The sequence below is a fragment of the Aythya fuligula genome, chromosome 4, assembly GCF_009819795.1.
Source record: "Aythya fuligula isolate bAytFul2 chromosome 4, bAytFul2.pri, whole genome shotgun sequence".
In the NCBI taxonomy this organism is placed as follows: Eukaryota; Metazoa; Chordata; class Aves; order Anseriformes; family Anatidae; genus Aythya; species Aythya fuligula.
In genome coordinates this window covers 52,549,668-52,569,528 of record NC_045562.1, presented here as the reverse complement: position 1 = coordinate 52,569,528, position 19,861 = coordinate 52,549,668, and the positions used below count along the sequence as shown (strand labels likewise).

At 58.2% G+C, this 19,861-nt stretch overlaps 1 protein-coding gene across 1 annotated transcript; it reads right to left on the bottom strand.

The window, feature by feature from the left end:
- Window positions 1–5,487: 5,487 nt before the first annotated feature.
- LOC116488637 (maestro heat-like repeat-containing protein family member 2B) lies at window positions 5,488–19,402 on the bottom strand. The gene is made up of 37 exons (XM_032186347.1): window positions 19,262–19,402; window positions 18,962–19,127; window positions 18,662–18,760; window positions 18,020–18,171; window positions 17,420–17,563; window positions 16,973–17,065; window positions 16,611–16,680; window positions 16,386–16,499; window positions 16,226–16,299; window positions 15,875–15,994; window positions 15,629–15,736; window positions 15,271–15,433; window positions 14,966–15,148; window positions 14,520–14,572; window positions 14,276–14,383; window positions 13,861–13,980; window positions 13,607–13,729; window positions 13,346–13,501; window positions 12,991–13,113; window positions 12,626–12,705; window positions 12,294–12,432; window positions 12,088–12,180; window positions 11,306–11,429; window positions 10,830–10,942; window positions 10,589–10,741; window positions 10,190–10,344; window positions 9,796–9,958; window positions 9,329–9,516; window positions 8,932–9,069; window positions 8,623–8,734; window positions 8,270–8,413; window positions 7,802–7,984; window positions 7,506–7,658; window positions 6,895–7,017; window positions 6,568–6,670; window positions 5,903–6,002; window positions 5,488–5,497 (listed from the first exon to the last, which is right to left on the bottom strand). Exons 1-37 carry the CDS (start codon window positions 19,400–19,402, stop codon window positions 5,488–5,490), a joined length of 4,584 nt encoding a protein of 1,527 aa, XP_032042238.1.
- Window positions 19,403–19,861: the final 459 nt, after the last annotated feature.

Genomic DNA, 19,861 nt, shown 5'->3' with positions numbered 1-19,861 from the left:
TGTCCAGTAGGATCCTATGGGAAACCGTGTCAAAAGCCTTGCTGAAGTCCAAAAAAATCACATCAGCTGGTTTCCCTTGGTCCACCATACGGGTGATCTTATCATAAAAGGAAATCAGGTTAGTTAGGCAGGACCTACCCTTCACAAACCCATGCTGGCTGGGACCAATGACTGCTTTGTCCCCCAGGTGCGCCTCAATGAGTCCGAGAACCAACTTCTCCATGATTTTACCAGGCACTGACGTGAGACTGACAGGCCTGTAATTGCTAGGGTCTTCTTTCTGACCCTTCTTGAAAATTGGCACAACATTTGCCAGCTTCCAGTCTACCGGGACCTCTCCAAATTCCCAGGATCGTTGAAAAATAATTGATAGAGGTTCCGCGATGACATCCGCCAGCTCTTTCAGCACCCGGGGATGAATCCCATCCGGACCCATGGACTTGTAGGGATCCAGGTGGAGTAGCAAATCCCGCACACGTTCAGGGTCAGTTGGGAGTTTGTCATCCCCACCGTCCCGGTCCTCCAGCTCAGGGCACCCTGGGTCCCGAAGCCCATCATCGGCATTGAAGACAGAGGCAAAGAAGGCGTTAAGCGTCTCTGCTTTGCCTACGTCATCGTCTGTGAGGAGACCTTCCCTATCAAGGAGCGGCCCTATGTTTTCTTTAGTTCTCCTTTTTCCATTTACATATCTAAAAAAACCCTTTTTATTTTCTCTCACAGACACAGCCAGCTTCAACTCTAGCTGTGCTTTGGCCACTCGAACTTTCTCCCTACAAACACGAACAGCATCCCTGTATTCTTTCCATGACGCCTGGCCCTCCTTCCAGTAGCGAAACACTCTCTGTTTCCGCCTAATCTCCATTAGAATGTTCCTGGTCAGCCACGCCGGCCTCCTGCCCCGCCTGCCTGACTTGCGATATTTTGGAATTGCCTTATCTTGTGCTTCTAGGAGGCATCGCTTAAAGAGTGACCAGCACTGGTGGACATCGAGGCCTTCAAGAGCAGTTTCCCAGGGGACCTTACTGACTAGTTCCCTGAGCAGCCTGAAGTCCGCTTTCCCCATATCTAGGGATGAGGTTTTGGTGGCACTTTTCCTTCTGTCACCATAAATTTTGAACTCAACCACTTCATGATCGCTATGACCGAGGCGGCCACCAATCACCACATCTCCCACCAGACCCTCTCTGTTTTCTAGCAACAGGTCTAGGAGGGCACCTTTCCTAGTTGGCTCCGTTAGCACCTGTACCAAGAAGTTATCATCTAGGTGCTTCATGAACCTCCTGGACTTGCTCGTGTCAGCCGTGTGGCACTCCCAGTTAACGTCCGGCAAGTTGAAGTCCCCCATAAGGACAAGGGGAGTTAATCTCGAGGCCTCTCTTAGTTCTGTAAAGAATAATTTATCGGCGCTATCGTCCTGGCCAGGCGGTCTGTAATAGACTCCCACAACGACATCCCCTTTATTCGTTCGTCCCTTGATCCTTACCCAGAGGCTCTCAACTTTGCCATCGCCGACCTGAAGTTCCACACAGTCCAGCCCCTGCTTCACATACATCGCCACCCCACCACCTCGCCTACCCTGCCTGTCCCTCCTGAAGAGCCTGTAACCATCTATCGCAACACCCCAGTCACAGGACTCATCCCACCAGGTTTCGCTTATGCCGATGATGTCATAGTTGCGGGACTGGGCCAGGACTTCTAGCTCATCTATTTTATTCCTCATACTGCGTGCGTTTGTGTAAAAGCACTTCAGGTGCGTCTCCTTACACTCAGCACCTTGTGGATCTGACCAAAGGACCCCACTGGCACACAGCCCCTCTGATTCTAGCATACCATCCCTTAGGTCCTCACCGGCTCGCCTGGTTTTGGCCCCTTCCCCCTTCGACTCTAGTTTAAAGCCCTATCTATCAGCCCTGCCAACTCCTGACCTAAGATCCTTACCCCTCTCCGAGAGAGGCGCATCCCATCCGGTGCCATCAGGCCCGGTGTAGCATAGACCTTCCCATGATCAAAGAAACCGAAATTCTGCCGGTCACACCAGTCTCGAAGCCACGAGTTTATGCGAACAGTACGTCTTTCAGCTTCGATCCCCCCTATCGGAAGGACAGAGGCAAACACCACCTGCGCCCCTGATCCTCTAAGTAGTCGCCCCAAATCCCTAAAGTCTCTTTTGATCGCCTTCGGACTTCTCGTTGCTACTTCATCGCTACCAGCCTGAAAGACCAGTAGCGGGTAGTAGTCAGTGGGCCGTACCAGGCGCTTGACTTTCTTGGCAAAGTCTCTCACCCGAGCCCCAGGGAGGCAACAGACTTCTCTGCGGGTTGGGTCCGGTCGGCATATCGGTCCCTCTGTCCCTTTCAGGAGGGAGCCCCCCATAACAATAGCCCTTCTTTCTTTTTTGAAGGATGATGTGGCAATGCGACGTGTAGGTTGCATTGTCTTAGGCGCCCCCTCCAACTGGGACGGGTGTTTGTCTACTTTGTCATTTAGATTGTCGTGCTCTAGTCCTTCATATCGATTATTTAAGGGTAGATGAGAAGGTGAGGTGGGCAGAGAGAGGGCTCGCCTACCACCCCGAATAGGCACCTGCCTCCATTCCCCCCCTTGATCTAGGTCTCCTCCCGCTGCCTGGCTGGAGGAGTGAACCTCCGTCTTCTGCGTAACAGGAGACGCCTGTGCCGTGGCAGTCTCGTGAACCTGCCTCAGAGAGGGTAGAGCGCACCTCCACCAGTCAATTTCCCTCTCTGATTCCCTGATGCTCCTGAGCCTGTTCACCTCCTCCCGGAGCTCCGCTACCTGGCTGAGCAGTTCTTCAACCTGGGCACACCTCCCACAGGCATACCCACCACTGCTGTCGGAGACCGACAGAAGGCTGGGGCACACTCTGCAGCCCAGGACCTGGACGGCTGCGTGTTTCCCCGAGCCCTCCGTCTGAGTAGCCACACTGGTGACCGTGGCTGGAGATGCCTCACGAGATGCGGAGGCCACGGTTTTCTGCCTGGTCGATACCATGGTCAGGTTCTACGCAAGCAGGTTACAAGCACCGAAGGGAGAGGCAGCTGCAAAAGAGCGACGATGAGCCCCCCGCGCGAACTGCCACGCCCTGTTTGCCCGTCCTGTTCGCCGCGCTCCTGGTCGCTCGCGCTCCCTAGGGGCAGCTTTTAACAGCCTGGGAGGGGGCGCTGCTGGCTCCGCCCTCGCCTCGTCAGCCTCCCTCGCGAGGACAGCCGGGTTCCGGCGGCTCCCCCGAGTGGCCTCGATGCCGGACAAAAAGCCCTGCCCGCCTCGGTCCCCTGCTCCGCTGCAGAACACGTCTGCCCCGGAGCCGATCGCCTCAGCAAATGTCTTATTTACTTCAAGTAAATTATATATTGATCACTCATTATGAACAAGTTCACAGCCTATTAAATACAAGTTCTTGTGAGTGAAAAGTCATGAAAAATCTCTTCTAGCAGGTGACAGACTTGGATGATAGGAAAGTCACATGAACAGGTATCTTAGGTTTTGATACATTCGTTGTCTGCACCTGCCATTTCATTTGAAAAATCAAATGTTTGGGGTTTCTTGATTTCTTTGGGAAATTCAACATTTCACAAATCGGCAACGACAAGAAGTCTGTGGGCATTAGCCTTATTGGCAGATTTTGGTCTTTTTGCCTTTCTATATTTTACCATATTTGGACTGTAATTTCAAAACAATGGGGATAAAAATGTCCCTGCATGGAAGAATGATTGATGAGAAGATAGGAATGGAAGCTGTAATGGGAAGTCACCAGTGGAATTCTCCAGTAATTCACATTGGCATTTTCTTTTGTGTTCAGCAACTACCTGGAAAGGGAGAGAAGCAATGAGATAAAATAGTTTGCTTATATATGAAGACATTCAGAGTAGTGAGGATGAGGGAAGGTGTTAGAAATGAGGTCAGAAAGACCTTGTAAGACTGAGTGACCAGTCAATAAAATGGCAGATAAAATCAGTGCAGGTAAATGATGCACACAGGAAAAAGAGTCCTTGTTTCAAACACAGGCAGATTGACTCTGAGCTGGCATGTGCCACTCAGGAGCAAGGCCTTGTTCCCCATTATTGACAGTTTCCATAAAAGTATCCATTCAATGCATAGCATTCAATAAATAAATAAATAAATAAATAAATAAATGAAAAAGCAGGAAGGAGTAAAAAACTAAAACTTCCATGTCACTGGTTCCATGGTTTCCCAACATCGTTAAAACTATGTTTCTAATTCCCCCCATCTCCAAAAGTATACAATATGGGAGGAACACAATAAAACGAGCACATGTATATAATAGGACTTTCTATCCTGGAAAAAATAAGTCTTAGTGGAGATGCAAGGTCTCCAAAATCACCACAGGCATAGGCATAGTGTTTAGAGACTAATAACCTAACAGACTAAATTGTCTATTGCGATAGAAAGGAATGTGAGGAACCTACATCAGACGGAAGAGGCTCAAAGCAAATAAATTGCTCTTCAGACAATATGAAGAATCTTTGCTGTAGATGCTGGTGTATGTTAAAAGTTTCCATGGGTTTAAGCAGAGTTTGGAATAATTCTTGGAATAGAAGTCCAATGAGAAGTATGTCACATAAAATACCTCGGGTGGCTCAAAGAGTCCTGAGCTGCAAATGGCTTGAATAGCAGGAAGGTACCTAGGGGAGGTATTATGTGCTTGTCCTATTTTTATTCTGTTCTCTAGACAACTGCTTTTTGCTGCTGTTGGGTACAGAACAGCGGAGCAGATGAACCTTTGGTCTGATCCTGGGCAGCTATTCTTCTGATTTTAGCATTGTTGCCCCATTTTTGACCTGTGCGGTAAAGATGAAGTTTGGAGTCTCCTGTGTATATTTTCTGCAGTTTTGTTATGAGCTGAAATTGATGATGGAGAGATTTTTTAATGCAATTTTGCCTACTCATAGGTATGTATAAAATCTTGTTTCCCCACCTAGTTCTCTTGTTCAGAGCACCAAGATTCTTAAAACCAAAGCCCCCGCAGGATCAGTTTGGGAAGGATGGCATCCCATGGGAGCGACTCCACAGCACAGAGGACAAGAGTGACCAAGAAGGAGCAGTGAATGAAGTGCCATAGACTGACCACAGCCCCCATTCCCCTGCGCCGCTTGGGGGGAGGAGGTGGAAGAGGGTGGATGGCATTTTGGGGTTCTTTCCTTTGTTTCTCGCTTCTCTAGCTTGTTAGGAATAGGCAATAAATGTTACTGTCTCCCTACTCTGTTTTGCCTGTCACGATAATTGTTGAGCAATCTCCCCGTCCTTATCTCAGCCCTCAAGCCCTTTGCATCCTCTTTTCTCCCTGTTCCTCTTTGAGGAGGGGGAGTGAGAGAGTGGTTGTGGTGGAGCTCAGCTGCCCACCCGAGTAAAACCATCCCAGAAGCACATGTTGAGAACTGCTTTTGAGAGCAGTTTTCCAAAGATGCCCAAGATGAGTTCCTGGAATGTGCAAAGGGTGCAAAGGGCGCTTTAGTGAAACCTGGGGGAAAAAGTTAAGATCCAGGTTATAGTAGTATACGTTCTCTGCGCTTCTCATGAAATGTACACGTTGGGAACAGAAGTGGCAAGCAGTTTCTTTTTAAGGGAAGTTAAGGAAGTTAAGTTTCTTTTTAAGGGAAGAAACCAATTTGGAGGGGCGACGTTTGCTTTCTCCCGTTTGTCAGCAGCCTCTCCTGATCGTGGTGACGTTTGATGGATAATCCTGGGAGGCCTCACAGTTAGGTCCACCAACTCCTTCAGAATCCATTTGTGCATCCTGCCAGGCTTTTCCCCACAGGCCCCAACGTGCCCCCCGGGCCCTACAAAAAAGACCCTTTGTCCACAGAGGGGAGGCCACGTTGAGTTGGATTTCCCCAAGGACACAGCGAGCGGTGAGACCACGTACATGTACAGAGTTTTATTGCCAAAGCGTGCCACAGTCACAGAGGGCCTTGTCTGCCTTCTCCGTACTCGGGTGTCCTCAGTGCTGCTCAGGCCCCGGAAAGCTGCAACAAGACAGACAGAGCTGTGAGCAGCCAGCCCAGGCAGCTGTGCCCCCTGCCACCCTGGAGCTGCTCCCCCCTGGCTGGCCGGCCCCTGGTGCTGGGCATTTGCCGGGCTGCTTCTGGGCTCTGACCTCTGCCCAGCCCCACGGATCCGGAGCTCAGCCCCATGTGAAGCAACCTGCTCTCTGATGGAGCCTCATTTCCTTCTTCTCCTTGCCAGGATGGCAGCTAAAGTACAGAGCAAAGAGGCAACCATCAGAGCACCGCTCCACAGCCCTGGCTTCCAGCCCTGCCCTCCAGCTGGGACACATGCTTGGGGAGCCACTGTGCAAGGCTCTTCAGATCACTCCTTGATGGTTGCTCAAGCTTTTGAAGGAACTTGGAGGCAGGTTGCAAGGCAAAGCCGTGCGTCCCTGTCTACCCCATCTTCAGCCCATGGGACACAGCACGGTGTCTGCCCTGTTCTGCAAAGGCAGGGCCCGGAGGAAAGAGGACAGAGAAAGCAGAGGCCCCTACAGCTCTCTGGTCAGGAAAGGGAGTGGTAAGTTCCAGTGCGGGCTCTCACCAAGGGTTTCGAAGGTCGATGGGTGCAGCCTTTGCCCGTTCTCTAGGCAGCCTCTCCTGGCTACGGTATGGAGCCTCTCCAACATGGGGGGGGCGTTTCTGGCCTAGGGCAAGACAGGAAGGCACAAGTTCACGGGGGTCCAAAAAGATGCCTTCTGTTGCCCCTCAGCCAGCTGGGGCAGGGGGAAGGGGAGAGGCAGTGGGTGGCCAGGAGGGATGGCCATGTCCCAGTCCCGGCCAGCCCCACGTGCATCACCGCACGCTCCCCTGAGGGAGCCAGGGCAGGGCCGCAGGGCCCTGACGTCTCGCTGGAGCACAGCTTACTTACCAGGTAACTGCAGAGCGCATCCTGCAGCTCTCGTGCACCCAGCCTCTCGGAGAGATAGATGATCTCCTGTGGCTGCCTCAGCCCCATAAATGGAACACAGAGACTGAAGGTGATCTTGCACATCTGAAAAAGAGAGTTGTGCCGTCATTCCTCCTCCAGCAGCATCTGGGACCTGCCCAGGGAGCTCAGCCAGCCATGTGCTGCTGAGCTCCACCCGGCGGGGGGCTGCCCGAGGGGCACTCGCTGGCAGGGGAATGCACTGGCGGCAGCAGAGGGGACCTGCTCCATCCCTTAGGCTGGCACCCGACCCAGTCCTGCTGCCTGGTGGCCGAATCCGTGGGCTTGCTCCCCACTGCCCGCTCCCAGGGGAGCAGCAGCTCCGGGAGGCAAAGGCAGGCACGAAGGCACGTGGCCAGCAAAAGGGCCCAGAGGCCTGAGATGCTCGCTGGTAAGACTGCCCTGGGCAGCACAGCGGAAGGCTCGCTGGAACACTTTTAGGGGGGATCTGCAGAGACGCCCGGCAGCCGCTGAGCAGGCAGGAGTGGCAGAACGCCTTGGCCATGGCCACGCAGCTTTCTGGGGCTTTGGGAGCAAGCTCCAAGGGCACTTACACTGGCAACTGCAAAGTCGGGATCCCGGAGGTGCAGGAAAAGGCTGACCCATGTTTCCGCGACTTCTCCGGCAAAGAACGACCGCTTGCTCGAGGCTGAGGAGGCCAGGACTGAATAGAGGCGCAAGGCCGAGTAGCGAAGGCACTCTTCTTCCTGCAACCAGAAAGCCGTTTGTCAGCTGGATAACGAGGCCGAAGCAGACACTCAGCCAGCAGAGGCCGTCCAGGCGGCGCGTGCAGGCCCCTGCCCACCCCACGCTTCTCAGAGCAGCGGCAGGAAGAGCTGGGTTCACTCACAGACTCGAAGAACATCTTGGTGGACCTGGCGATGTCTTCAAAGGCCGATCCCAAGTTCACCGCCTGCAGCACCCTCACGAGCTCAGCTAGCGCCAGCATGCTTTCTGCAGCCACCTCGGGACAGGCAGTGTCCGCCAGGCTCTGTTGCAGCACCTGGACAAATTGTCTCCCGTGCTTCCGCACCTGCAAAGCCACAGACATGCACAGACTTAGGGCTCTCCCTGCCTCCAAGGGCTGCTCTTTCTTTCCGTGGCTGACAGCTCTGTTCCAAAGCACTGTTCCTCTGACATTTGGCACCCAATTTGCCCTCGGCAGCCCTGCTGGCATCAGGGAAAGGAGCGTGGCCTTAGGAAGGAGCCCTGCTTTTGCCTTTGCTGCTCTGTCCAGGCCCTTGAAGCAGCTCTCCCCCGGGGTCTTGCTAGGGAGGGGAATATCCCTGCAGTCAGAGCGCAGGGAAATCCGTCTCACCTCCACGGGCATGCTGCCGGCTGCGTTGCCCAGAGCTCTCGCTGCCAGCTGCCTTATGGTGCTGCTTCGGTGGTGTGCTTTCTCAGCCAAGACACGCAGAGTCTTCAGGATGTTCCTCTTCTCAAGAGGCGGCTCCTTCATCAGCTGCAACAGAGCAACACAGCCACGAGAGTCAGGACACAACCTCAGCCCAGGCACAGCACACAAGCAGGCTTCGGACAAAGGAGCTTTCGGACAATGGAGTCTCGATGGGGACGCTTTCTTCTCATCTCTCCCCACAGCAAGAGGCAGCCCAAGCAGCAATCTCTTTCAGAAAAGCCCTCGGGAACCCCCCTGCCCTCCTACTGCCTCACCTCAGCAAAGAATGCCGTGGCCGTCAGCTGCAGGTTTGCTGATGGCCAGCGCAGCCACTGGGAGAAGATCTCAATCAGCTCCCGGGAGATGAGCTGGGCACGGACCAGGACACTGCACAAAGAGCACAAGGGGCAACGCCCGGTCAAGTGGGAAGGCTGCAGGCTGCCACCGCGGACTTCCCCTCCTCCAGCACAGGCGCTGCTCTGCCCTGCACAGAGCTCCCCGAGCACGCAGGAAAGGGCCCCGGCAGCCGTTCCCCTGGGCGCAGCCACCGAGAGGAAGGCGAGATGCTGCCCTGGGGCTCTCACCTTGTCAGGAGGCACATGCCCTCGGCATAAGTGCGGGGGCTCTCCAGCAGCGCTGACATTTGCTGCCTCCAGAATGGCGTCAGCCAGTTCTTCTCAGCGCATTTGCTCAGCACTGACATGAGAGTCTCGCAAAAAGGCCTGGGGAAAGAGCAAGAGCCAGAGAAGTCTCAGATCAGAGCAGTGTTCCGCAGGGGAAGACTTAGCAGAGCAAGAATGCTCAGCAGCTTTACGAGCCGCTTCTTCACTCATCCCAAGCTCCAAACAAACAGGGATGGGAGGAAAAAAGCAAATCTGCAGCCTCGAGTGGCCTCCCGCCTAGGAAGCAGGACAGGAAACAACCAACCATGCTTGGCTAGGCAATTCAAGCCCCCCTTGCCCTGCCCCTCCTGCTCCTGACCTGCACACGTTGCCCTCTTGCCGCTGATGCTCAGCGTGCCCTCTCCAGGGGCTGAGGGGCGCAAACAGCATCTCTTCCCCCAGCGCCTTGCTGAGCTGCAGCAGGAGCCCAGGGAGGAGAGAGGGAAGCAAGCTCTGGACCCCCTCCTTGGACTGCACGGACACCATTTCGGAGATGGCACAGGTGACCTGCAGGGAAATGAGACCACCCGAGAAGCACCCGTTAAACAAGAGCTTTGCCACCAGCCCCAGCCCACTGGCTGCCTGGGGCACTTCTACTGCCTGCACACCCCGTCTCCAGGACAGCCTTGCAGCCTGGGAGCAGCGGCTGTCCCGGCCGTCCCGAGCTGCTGAGACACTGCAGCAGTGTCCTGGCGGTGTCCAGAGACGCTTGCAAAGGGCACCCAACGCCTTGCCCTCGCACTGGGAGTGGGGGAGCAGACACAAAGCCTCTGCCACTGAACGTACAATCAAGGACTCCGGAGAAGGCTGCTGGGCGTGCAAGCTGCGACTGGACGAGCTGGGCTGGGAGCTGTTGTCTCCCACTCTCCTCAGCTTCCTCGCTAAGCACTTCAGCACACCGATGCCAATGCTGTCTCTCCCCAGAGTCCTCCACAGCTCCAGTGTGTTTCTGCCAAGAGATGTGCAGCCGTGAGCCCGTATGCTCTGTGACCTGGGATGCCTTCACCTCACGCTTCTTCAGCAGCCGGGCTGAAGATGCCCGGTTCCTCCCAGTGGTACCAGCACACCTTCGACATTTGGGTGGAGGAGAAGGAGCTGCTGCTTCCCTTGGATCGCTCTAGGGGAGGGGAGGCAAGCTACGGCTCTCTGAGCCCAGCAGGAAAGGGAGGAGCGCATGTACCTGTCCATAGGCACAAACTTCTGGAGGATGACGTTCATCGTGAGCTGCTGGTGATGGCGGGCCAGGATCAGCACCGCATGGCGCACGAAGTACATGAACGAGGGCTCCAGCATGGACTCTGTGCAGGTGTGCAGGACAGAGAGGATTCCTTGCACCTGAAAGAAGCAGGGGAGAAAGAACGTCTTGGCACGTCCTCGCTTCTCTGGGAACACGGACGTTCAGCCCATGAGCCACGCCTGCTCCCTTGCCACGCTTTCACGCTCTAAGGCGAAATTTCACCCCTAGCACCCTGCCCGAGCCCTGACTCTGCACCGAGAGCTTCTTTAGCACACAAGCGGCAAGATGTGTGGTGCGACAGCCAAAGCGAGAAAGTCCAAGGCATGGCAAAATGTCTCTTACGTCTGGACCAATGTCCTTGCCACATGTTTCCAGAAAGGTGAGCATCCAGTTGCCTGCAGCACGCACGCGGCTTCCTCTGGCATGCCGGAAGGGCTCCTGGATGGCATTCATGAAGTGTGCGGCCTGCTCTTTGGGGAAGTTTCTGCAAACGATCTGGAAAGATGCAAGAACCAGGAGAGATCGCATCACGGCTCTGCTCCAGCTCTTCAGAACATAATGCAAGCTTGAGGGCACTCTTTACCTCTGCGATTTGGATGGAGGTCTGGAGCTGCTGAGAGGTGTCGCTGCGAGCACTCAGCCCCTCACACAAGCTCACAGGGTCGTCTGTCTCCAACACCCTGTTCGTGGCCTTGGCTGGAACGAGCACGGGGAGAAAAGGGGAGTCCCACTTAGGGCAACTGAACTTCCCTTCCCAGCCTTTGCTGAAAGGGCCAGGGGAGTCAGTCTTGAACTCGGTGCAGCAGGATGGCCCTTGCCAGGTTCTGAGTGCCCCCGGCTGCAGGAAACGCTGCTGGCAGGTGGCACTGGGTGGCCCTCTGCCAGGATCCCTCCCCAGGTGCCTGGGGAGGTGGAGGACAAACAGGGTGGGGACAGGACAGCAGCCGAGCACCGTGCCTCTCCTCTCCCTCCTGGCGGCAGGGCCCAGCCCCCGCTGGGGATCCCGGTAGGGCCAGGCGGGGCAGAGGGCCGGCAGGCGCCTGCTCTACTCACACTCACCTTGGATGTGGAGAAGGGAGCTGAGGCAGGCTGCGGCCAGCTGGCGAGAGCTGGTCATGGGCTCACAGGTCAGAGGCCCCAGCAATCCTGCCAAGGCGCCAAACGGCAGGTAGGCACCTCTTGTCTGCAGGGGCGAGAGGAAGAACAAGGGCTGGAGGTGGCCCCAGCACTCCCTTGCGTCTCCCACCCGCGCCCTGCTCAGGCCAGGACTGGGCAGAGGGGCCACCCCAGAGCGCTGCGCTGGGGGACCCCACAGCCCGTGCACAGCTGGGCAGAGCTGCCCTGCCAGGCCCTTGCAGGTGGTTGGGGAGGGAGCAGGGGGCACACGGTGGGCATCCTTCCTCACCTGAAAAGCGACTCCATCTCTGCAGTCCTCCAGCAGCTGGGCGCAGACCTGCAGGGCCCTCTTGCACTCCCACGGATTGTCCAAGGAGAACCAGAACCACAGGACCTGGGGCAGAGCAGCTCTGTCTGCCAAGGGGCATCTTTCCCTGCCCGCCATCCCTCTCCATTTCCCTCCCTTCCTGGCACTTTCCCTGAGGGCCTGCCCTGCGGCACTGCCCCACTCTCTTCAGACGCACCTGCTCCCACCCAGGAGCTTTTCCCTGCAGCCAGCCAGGGGCTGCCTCTTGGCTTTCCCCCCTGCAGGGCCCACTTCTTGGCCTCCCCGAGCTCACAAAAACCTGGTGTGGCAGCAGGAGGTTCCTGCTCCTCTGCTAACTCCCCAGGGTCCCCACTGGTGGCAGGAGGGATGCTTGCCCCGTCACCCCATGGATACTCACCTCGGCGATGTCTACGAAGTGGACAGGGCTCGGCTTTGTCTTGAGCAGGACTGCCATGAGCCGGCCCAGAGCCTTCGTGGCCATGTGCAGAGACTGAAAGCGGAGGAGAGGGACGGAGATGCAGGATCACGGCTGCTGCCAGCACACAGCTTGTGCTGGGGAGGGGTCCTGACCGAGAGGTGGGCAGGGAAGGGACAGCAAGTTACCTGGAGCTGCAGCACTGCCTCCTCTGCGTTCCCGATCTCCCCAATCTGCTCAGCCGCTGAAGGAAGTGGCAGGATGGCCCGGCAGCAGTCAGACAGCAGGCTGCAAATTTCCTTGCTGCTGAACGAGATCTCCAGCTTGCTGGCAAGGGGAAGCCAAAAAAGAGGAGTTCCTAGCGTTCTCCAGAGAGGGTCGCATGGCATCTGGGCTTGTCCTCATCGACAGCCCCAAATCCAACCAGCCTAGGCTGTGGCAGGGAGAGCTGCTCTTCGGGAGCTCCCCGACAGGAGGAACGTCATCCCACCTCACAGCCCCCGCAGCTCCTCGCTCTTACCTCCACTGCTCCAGGGCCAGAATCACCTTCAGGTGCAGGGACGCTGCCGGGAAGTCCCAGAGAGTCGTCTTCAGCAAGTTCTGCAAGAGAAATTTGCCAAGTGGGCATTGGGCACAGGAGAGCTCTCGCACCCTGCCCGGGGATGGGCACTACTGCCAGACACTGGCTGCAGCGCTCCCGCAGCTCCCACAGGGGCGCTGCAGGATGGAGCAGCTCCCCAGCAGCTGCCCAGCCATGGCCACGGACTGCCAGCACCCAAGGGCCCAGCTGGGGACACGGCTGTAGGAGCTCAGGAGGGAGACCTTCCTGCCCCCTGGCATGGCCCCAAACTCCCCTGCAAGGCAGCCCTGGCTCTGGGCACTCACCTGCAGGATCAGCAGCAGCTTGTGCTTCAGGACAGGATGGAAGCTGCCCAAGTTCCCCACAGCTTGGATGGCACAGCCGACCTCAAGGATGCTCTGCACCAGAGCAAGATTGGTCTGCAAGTTCTGGGGCCCAAGAGAGAAAAAAACCCTTTGAACTGGAGGAAGGGCTACGGGCTGCGAGAGGAACATGTGCACACGGGGGAAATCTAGGGGAAGGGCTTGGATCTTCCTGCTGGGACAAACCATTCCTTGGGGCACCTTTAGAAAGAGATGGCCTGGCTCAGGATGCCCTAGCACGGAGGGATTGGAGCTGGGGCACCCAGCAGCCCTGCCCCTGCACTCCCCGAGCTCTCACCTGGCTGCTGGAGATGGAGAGCAGCAGGATGTTGCCCGCGATGTCTGCCTCCACATGGGCGAGCAGTTGTTCCTTGGAGGCACGCAGTGCCATGCTGCTGTGGGCGAGCATGACAGCACTGCAAGTGGCCTCAGCTCTCCTGCTGGCCTGGGTCGTCTGCGTTGCGAGAGATGCTGTGAGACGTCCGCCCGATGGCCCCCCACAGCCCACGATGAAAAGCAGGTGGAAGAAAGCCAGGGAGTGAAACCCCAAACACCTCACCTTCCTGCGTCTGGAAACCCTCAAGCCCCGAACACTGCATGAGGTGGCAGCAAATGTTGTCAGTGTCTCCAAGACCAGGCCGAAGTGGCTGTCGGCGGCTTGGCAGACGAGAGAAATGATTCCCTGCAACAAAAGAGCAAGGGGCAGTTGGCACAGGCCCAGCCGTTCAGACATGGCCAGCCACAGTGGTGGGCAGCGATGAGGAGCTGGAAGAGGCCTGGAGCAGGGCCCAGGGACAGAGCAGGGAAGCTCACCTGGGCCTCAGATGGCTCCTCAGGTTGTGCTCTCGTCAGATGTTGCAGCAGGTTCTCTTGGACGTGTGGGAGTTCCTGACAAGCTCCCAGCGTTGTCCCAAGAGCCTTGTACAGGAAAGCCTGCAAGGGAAAAAGCCGAGCCCGAGATGCAGCAACAGCCTGGCGTGCTGCAACGGGGCCAGAGCAGGACAGGCACCAGCGCACGGGGAGCAGCCGAGCCCGGACGCAGGGATGGGCTTTCGCCAGCCCCGCTCAGCACGGAGGGAAAGGCCGCGGGGGGCAAGGGCCGGGGAAGCAGCGCAGACAGCCCTTGTGGGCAGAGCACCGCCTGCAGCCCCAGCCCCAGCCCCAGCCCCGCACGTGGGCAGGGGCCCCGTGGCTGCGCTGCCAGGGGAGAGCCGGGCAGGGAACCGACCTTCTCCCCAGAGCTGCTGGGAGAGCTGTCCAGCCGCTGGCTCAGTGCACAGCTCAGGCGCTTGGTCCAGGCGTCATCCCCGATGGTTTCCAGGGATGCCCTCAGGAACTGCAGGAGAGAACAGGAGAGGAAGCGAATGGTTCTTGGCCTTTGACAAGCAGGAAGAGGCAGTGCCAAGGCACACGGCCACGCCAGGGTGGCCTTCCACGAGAGCTGTGGCCCGTGTGAGGAGAGCAGGCAGTACCTGAAGCAGATGGCGCTCCCACTCGGCAGCGTCTGGGATGTTCCCCTTTCCTCCTAGAAAGTAGGAAGAAGACAAAAAACCTTGCTTGGGACCAAGCCACAAAAGAAGAGCTGCTGCAAAGCTGGCCTGGCCCAGGGAAGCTGGTGGCTGCACCCGCTCCAGAGGCAGCCGTCCGTCCCTCCCCACAAGCACCGCCCCAGCAGGGCCATGGAGGTGCCACCAGGACCAGCACGCTGTCCAAGGGGACAGGAAGGGCCCCATCCATGCACCGGGATGAATGGATCGCTGTGGGACCGCTCCCCCCAGCTTCAGTGCTGGCTCCCCGGAAGGGAAATGAAACGGCAGCAGAACAAGCACTGGGCACCAGGCGGGGATTCCTCTAGGCCATGCTGGGAAGCTGACTTGCCATGCCCTCCCTCCCCTTCCCCTCCCCAGCAGCACTTTACCTTGGAGGTACTGCAGCAGCAGGGGAATCTCGGTGTTCCACGTGGCCCCCACAGCTCCGTGGATCCTGCTGTGGAGGCTCTGCATCACCAGCAAGGCAGCAGCTTGGAGTTCACTGCCCGCAAAAGGAGACCCCGCCACCACCAGCAGGCGAGCCAGCAAGTTGTGCGGAGTCAGCATTGTCTCTGCGGGGAGAAAGAAATGCTGGGTGAGATGCCGAGCCACACCGTGCCCTGCCACGCTGCCGTCCCTGCAGGACGCAGACCCAGAGGTCAGCAGAGCTCATTGGGGGAGTTGCTACTCCTACCTTGCAACAGGGAGCTGAGGACATCGGGATCCAGTTCGTGATGCTCGTGCCCTGCTGTCAGCTCATTGCTCTCAGCCAGGGCGCGGAGACAGCGCGAGAGGGGGATCAGCATGCCCGTGTACTTGGCTGGCATCACATAGATCAGCAGCCTCGGCCACAGGAGCTGTAGGCAATGAGACAATTCAGCCCGTCAGCATTTCTGCCTCAGCTCAGAGATGGGGAGGATGGTGTGCATCTCCCGGAGCACTTCAGAGCATGCTGGGGGGGAGCTCTCAGGTGTGCAAAGGGGGCTAGGAACAAATGGCCTGAAGGAGAGGAGAGGAGAGGAGCAGCAGCAGCAGGACAGAGGAGGACTTACTTTGGCCATCCCTCTCACAGAGATGTCCAGTGACCCCAGGACGTCCATGCACAGCCCTTGGAGACCTCCTTCTTCCTGGGCTTCCTGGGCAGACAGGAGTCCTGCAGCCTGCAAGACAACATTGGGAACACCCCGCCCCGGTTGCTCTCAGTTCCTGCCCCAGGCTCAGGCGTGGCCCCAGCAGGCTCCCATGCCAGACTCCTGGCAGCAGATCTCCCCAGGGAAGATGTTGCACGCTGTCCTTACCCTTCTGCTCGAGCTCTGGCTGAACTCACTGAAGATGTAGCCCACAACGTCCCACGCTGAGCAGCTCTGGGCATTGGCACTGAGCAGCTCCCTGATGAAGTGCAGAACTGCCCTCCTCACCTGCCAGGGGTCAAGTGTGGTTAGCACAGGGGCACGGGGACCTGCCCATGCTGGCAGCGGCATCACCTCTGGCCTCCCTCCGGTAAACACGAAGGAGCGAGGCAATGGCTGTCTAGGTCAGAGCCCTTCTAGTCCAGCCTTGCCAGGCTCTGCCTCTGCCCTGAGGGAAAAGGTTTCTCTCCCACCCCGACCTTGACCCCGATGGCACAGTCCCTTCCCAAAGCAGCTCACCCGGATGCTGGGGTCCCTGCACACACGCTTGACAGCCTCCACGACCTGGGGCAGCTTCTCTGCCATCGTGGGCTCTGCAAGAGATCCAGTGAGGCATGCGTGGAGGCACAGCCCAGAGGGCGGAAGAGAGCCCTCCAAGCCCTGACCCCGCAGTACTGACCGTCACAGCGTGCCAGAGCACCGAGCAGACCCAGGGCTGCCACGCGCACGGCCTCCCTCTCGTGGCCCAGCTGGGACTCCAGGAACAGGATCGTCTCCTCTGGGCAGATCCGAGCTGTGGGGAGGAAATCCCATCCTGCATTAGCAAGCAGCTTATCCCCATTTCTGAGCTTTGGGAGAGAGCTGCCGGGACACCACGGGGCATCGCCACAGCTCCTCTCCTTACCTTGCAGCAGGATGCACTGGCTCAGCTCTGCCTTATGGTCCTGGCTGTGCTCTTTGGTGTCGTCAGTGAGCTGTGGGAACAAGGTCCCACATGGTGGAGAAAGTCCCAGCAGCATTGAGAGGGCCCGAAAAGAAACGGCGCTGCCAGCTCTCATCTCCCTGGGCACTTGTGGCAAGAGGACCCCCAGCCAAAACCCAGCCCACCCCACAGCGTCCCCAGGGACACACGCACAGGTCTGGAGCACCCAGGAGCCACCCAGGAGCCAAGGCTGAGCAGCATTCAAAGACTCAGGGCTCTGGAGTCCTCCCGAGACTCAGCCAAGAGGGAATTGCTGTGGCTGTGTGGGTGCAGGCTCCCCTTACCTCGCTGTACACGACGCTGTTAATGGCAAGACACTTGCCCTTGGGGACGGGGATTTGAACTTGCTCCAGGGCCTCCAGGAAATAAAGGAGGCTCTGCAAGAGAACAGGAGAGGAAGAAAGGGCCGAAGCCATGTCAAGCCACTTGCGAATGGAGAAACTGTGCACAGCAACAGAGCTCCCCGTGCAAACAGCCCCCAGGGAGGTGGGAGCAAAGCCTCCCATCTCCCAGAGGTGGGCCCCACTGCCTCTTGGCTCCCTCCTGGCCCCATCATGGTTGCTCTTCCCTTGCCTGAAGAGCCGAGGGAGCCTCGCATCTCCATTGACCTCCCTGTTGCACGTTTCTCTAAGGGGAGCTCCCTGGCTCCTCCCTGCATGCCACAGATCCCTGAGCCCTTGTGCCACTTGCACAGACCCCACAGCCGTGCCAGGCCCTGCGCCACACCTCACCTTGGTCACCCTGGAGGCGTCTTGGACCGTCCGATACTGGTGCAGGAGCCAGAGGAGCTGCTCCCAGACATGCTCCCGGTGCTCCTCCTTGTGCAGGAGGACACGCATCAAGGGAGTCATGGCCCCGATGACAGCTTGCTTGTCCTGGAGACGAACCGGGGAGGCCCAGCGTCAAAGGCTGAAGGTCTGCCCTGCCCACAGAGAGGTCTTCCCCTTGCCCTTTTTCCTTCCCTCTCCCTCTCCCTCTCCCTCTCCCTCTCCCTCTCCCTCTCCCTCTCCCTCTCCCTCTCCCTCTCCCTCTCCCTCTCCCTCTCCCTCTCCCTCTCCCTCTCCCTCTCCCTCTCCCTCTCCCTCTCCCTCTCCCTTCTGCCCTGCAGGAGATGGGCTTGCTCTGGAGGGCAGAGAGGTTTTCCCCACCCCTCACCCCCCGCCCTGCCTGCCCAAATGCCCTGGGCTTCAGCTGATTCCCCGCAGGGAGCCCCCAGCCCCAGGCACAGAGCCAGTCTGGGGCCTCTTGCAGCCAGCCCGCTGGGCACAGACAGAGGCACAGGCGGGGACATCCCTGCTGCCATCCCCAGCTGGGAAAGCAGCACTTCTCACCTCTTCCTCCTGGCAGTCCAGCCAGTTTCTTGCCACAGAGCAGAACACCTGGGAAAGGTTTTCATACAGCTGCTCCTTCTCCGTAGCAGGCAAGGAGCATCCTTTCCAGGTGCAGATGTAAACGTTGACCACTTTGGCCCACTGCTCCAGAGCTGCACCAAGAGAAGAGAAAAAGGAGCCTGGAGCAGGGAAGGGAGCGGCACCCCCCGCCAGCCTGCTGGAAGCACAGTTCATTCAGCTCAGGAGCAGATCTAGGTTTGAGGGCAAGTTGTGTGCTCGAGGTGTCTCAATGACAATGCCACACCGTTTCTGTCCTCCACATGACACCGTCTCCTCACAGGCTCCAGCATTTTCCTCTGCAGCCTTCCTCTGTCCTTCCCTTCCCCAAGTTTTGCCCATCAGGGCACATGAACCCGGTAGGAAAGCCCAGGAAGGCAGCAAAGGGACCCAGGAGTTCCCGGGCACCTTCACCTCCAGCCCACAGAAACCATCACCCACCCTTTCCAGGTGCCCCCAATGCTTTGGGATGGCCCAGGGCTGGCAGCACCGTGGGCTCAGGCCCGCCATGCCCGCTCTGAGACCAGAGCGAGGTGCCAGGGGCTGCCCTGCCCCTGCCCCTGCCCCTCCCCAGGATCCACTCACCACCGCAGGCAGCACGCAGGATCCGGCCGCTCCCTAACTGGCCCACCACGGTGCGCAGCCCCAACAGCACCACGCGCATGAAGGGGATGCACTGCAGGGCTGCGAAGAGAACGGAGAGTGGCCACGGTCAGAGCCCCCAGCCGGCACTGGCAGCGAGGGAGGAGGCGCTGCAGCCACGGTGCCCCCCAGCTCAGCACGGCTGGCGTGGAGAGGGGAAGGATCCCTTTCTATCCCAGCTCTCCCAGCCTGGACCAAAGTGGGAGGGAAGGAGGGAGGGAGGATGGTGGTGCTGGACCGTACCGTTGGTGCTGAGGAGTTTGCCCACAGTGATGAGCACGAACTCCTTGGAGATCTGCCCTGGGGCATTCAGCTGGGCCAGGAGCTCAGCTAGCACAAAGCTGAAGTGGGAGCGGGCCAGAGCCACCAGGACGTCGCTGGCAGCCACCTTCGTGTCTTCTGTCACGCCCTGAAAAAGAGGCTCAGGTTGGCTCAAGAGCCTCTGTTGGGCCCCAAGGCCAGAAAAACCTGTCTGTGCTGCTCCGCATTGCCCTCCAATGCCTGGCAGGCTGCTCCCATCGCCTTCCAAGAGCACCATCTCACCTGGTCAGCTGTCAGGTCCCAGGACACCTCTGCTAGCAGCCGGTTGACGACACCGCACTGCAGGCAGCTGTCATCTCCCCACAAGACGGTCTCGAGCTCGCAGTAAGTCTGCGCTCTGTCACCCTGGGGACAGACAACCATAGGGATCATTTGCACTTGCTTTGCTCCTCTTCCCAGCGCGCCACCAGCTGCCTGCCCTCGCTCTGCAGAGCCTAGGGATGTGCTGCTGGGGCTGGGAAGCTGCAATAGGGACACAAAGCCCCTGGCCTCTGGGCTTGGGCAGCCATGGGACCTTGGGATGGGGCCCGGGCAAATGACTGCTCCTTGAGAAGCTCCAGGCTGGGCACTGCCCTGTGCCAGGGCTTCTGAACGAGAAAACCAGGAGGGCAAAGGTGCCGCCAGGCACAGTCTCCCCCTGCTCCCCCAGGGAACCCCGCTGCATCATGGTGGGGAGCCCCCAGCTCACCTCCTCGTCTTGCAGGCACTCTAGCAAAGTCACAACAGTGGCAGAGGTCGGGGCTGCTTCAGGGACAGGCCCTGGCACCCTGCCTCTGCCCTGGCGACGTTTACGTCTGGGCCAGCAGCCCACACCTGGAAGGA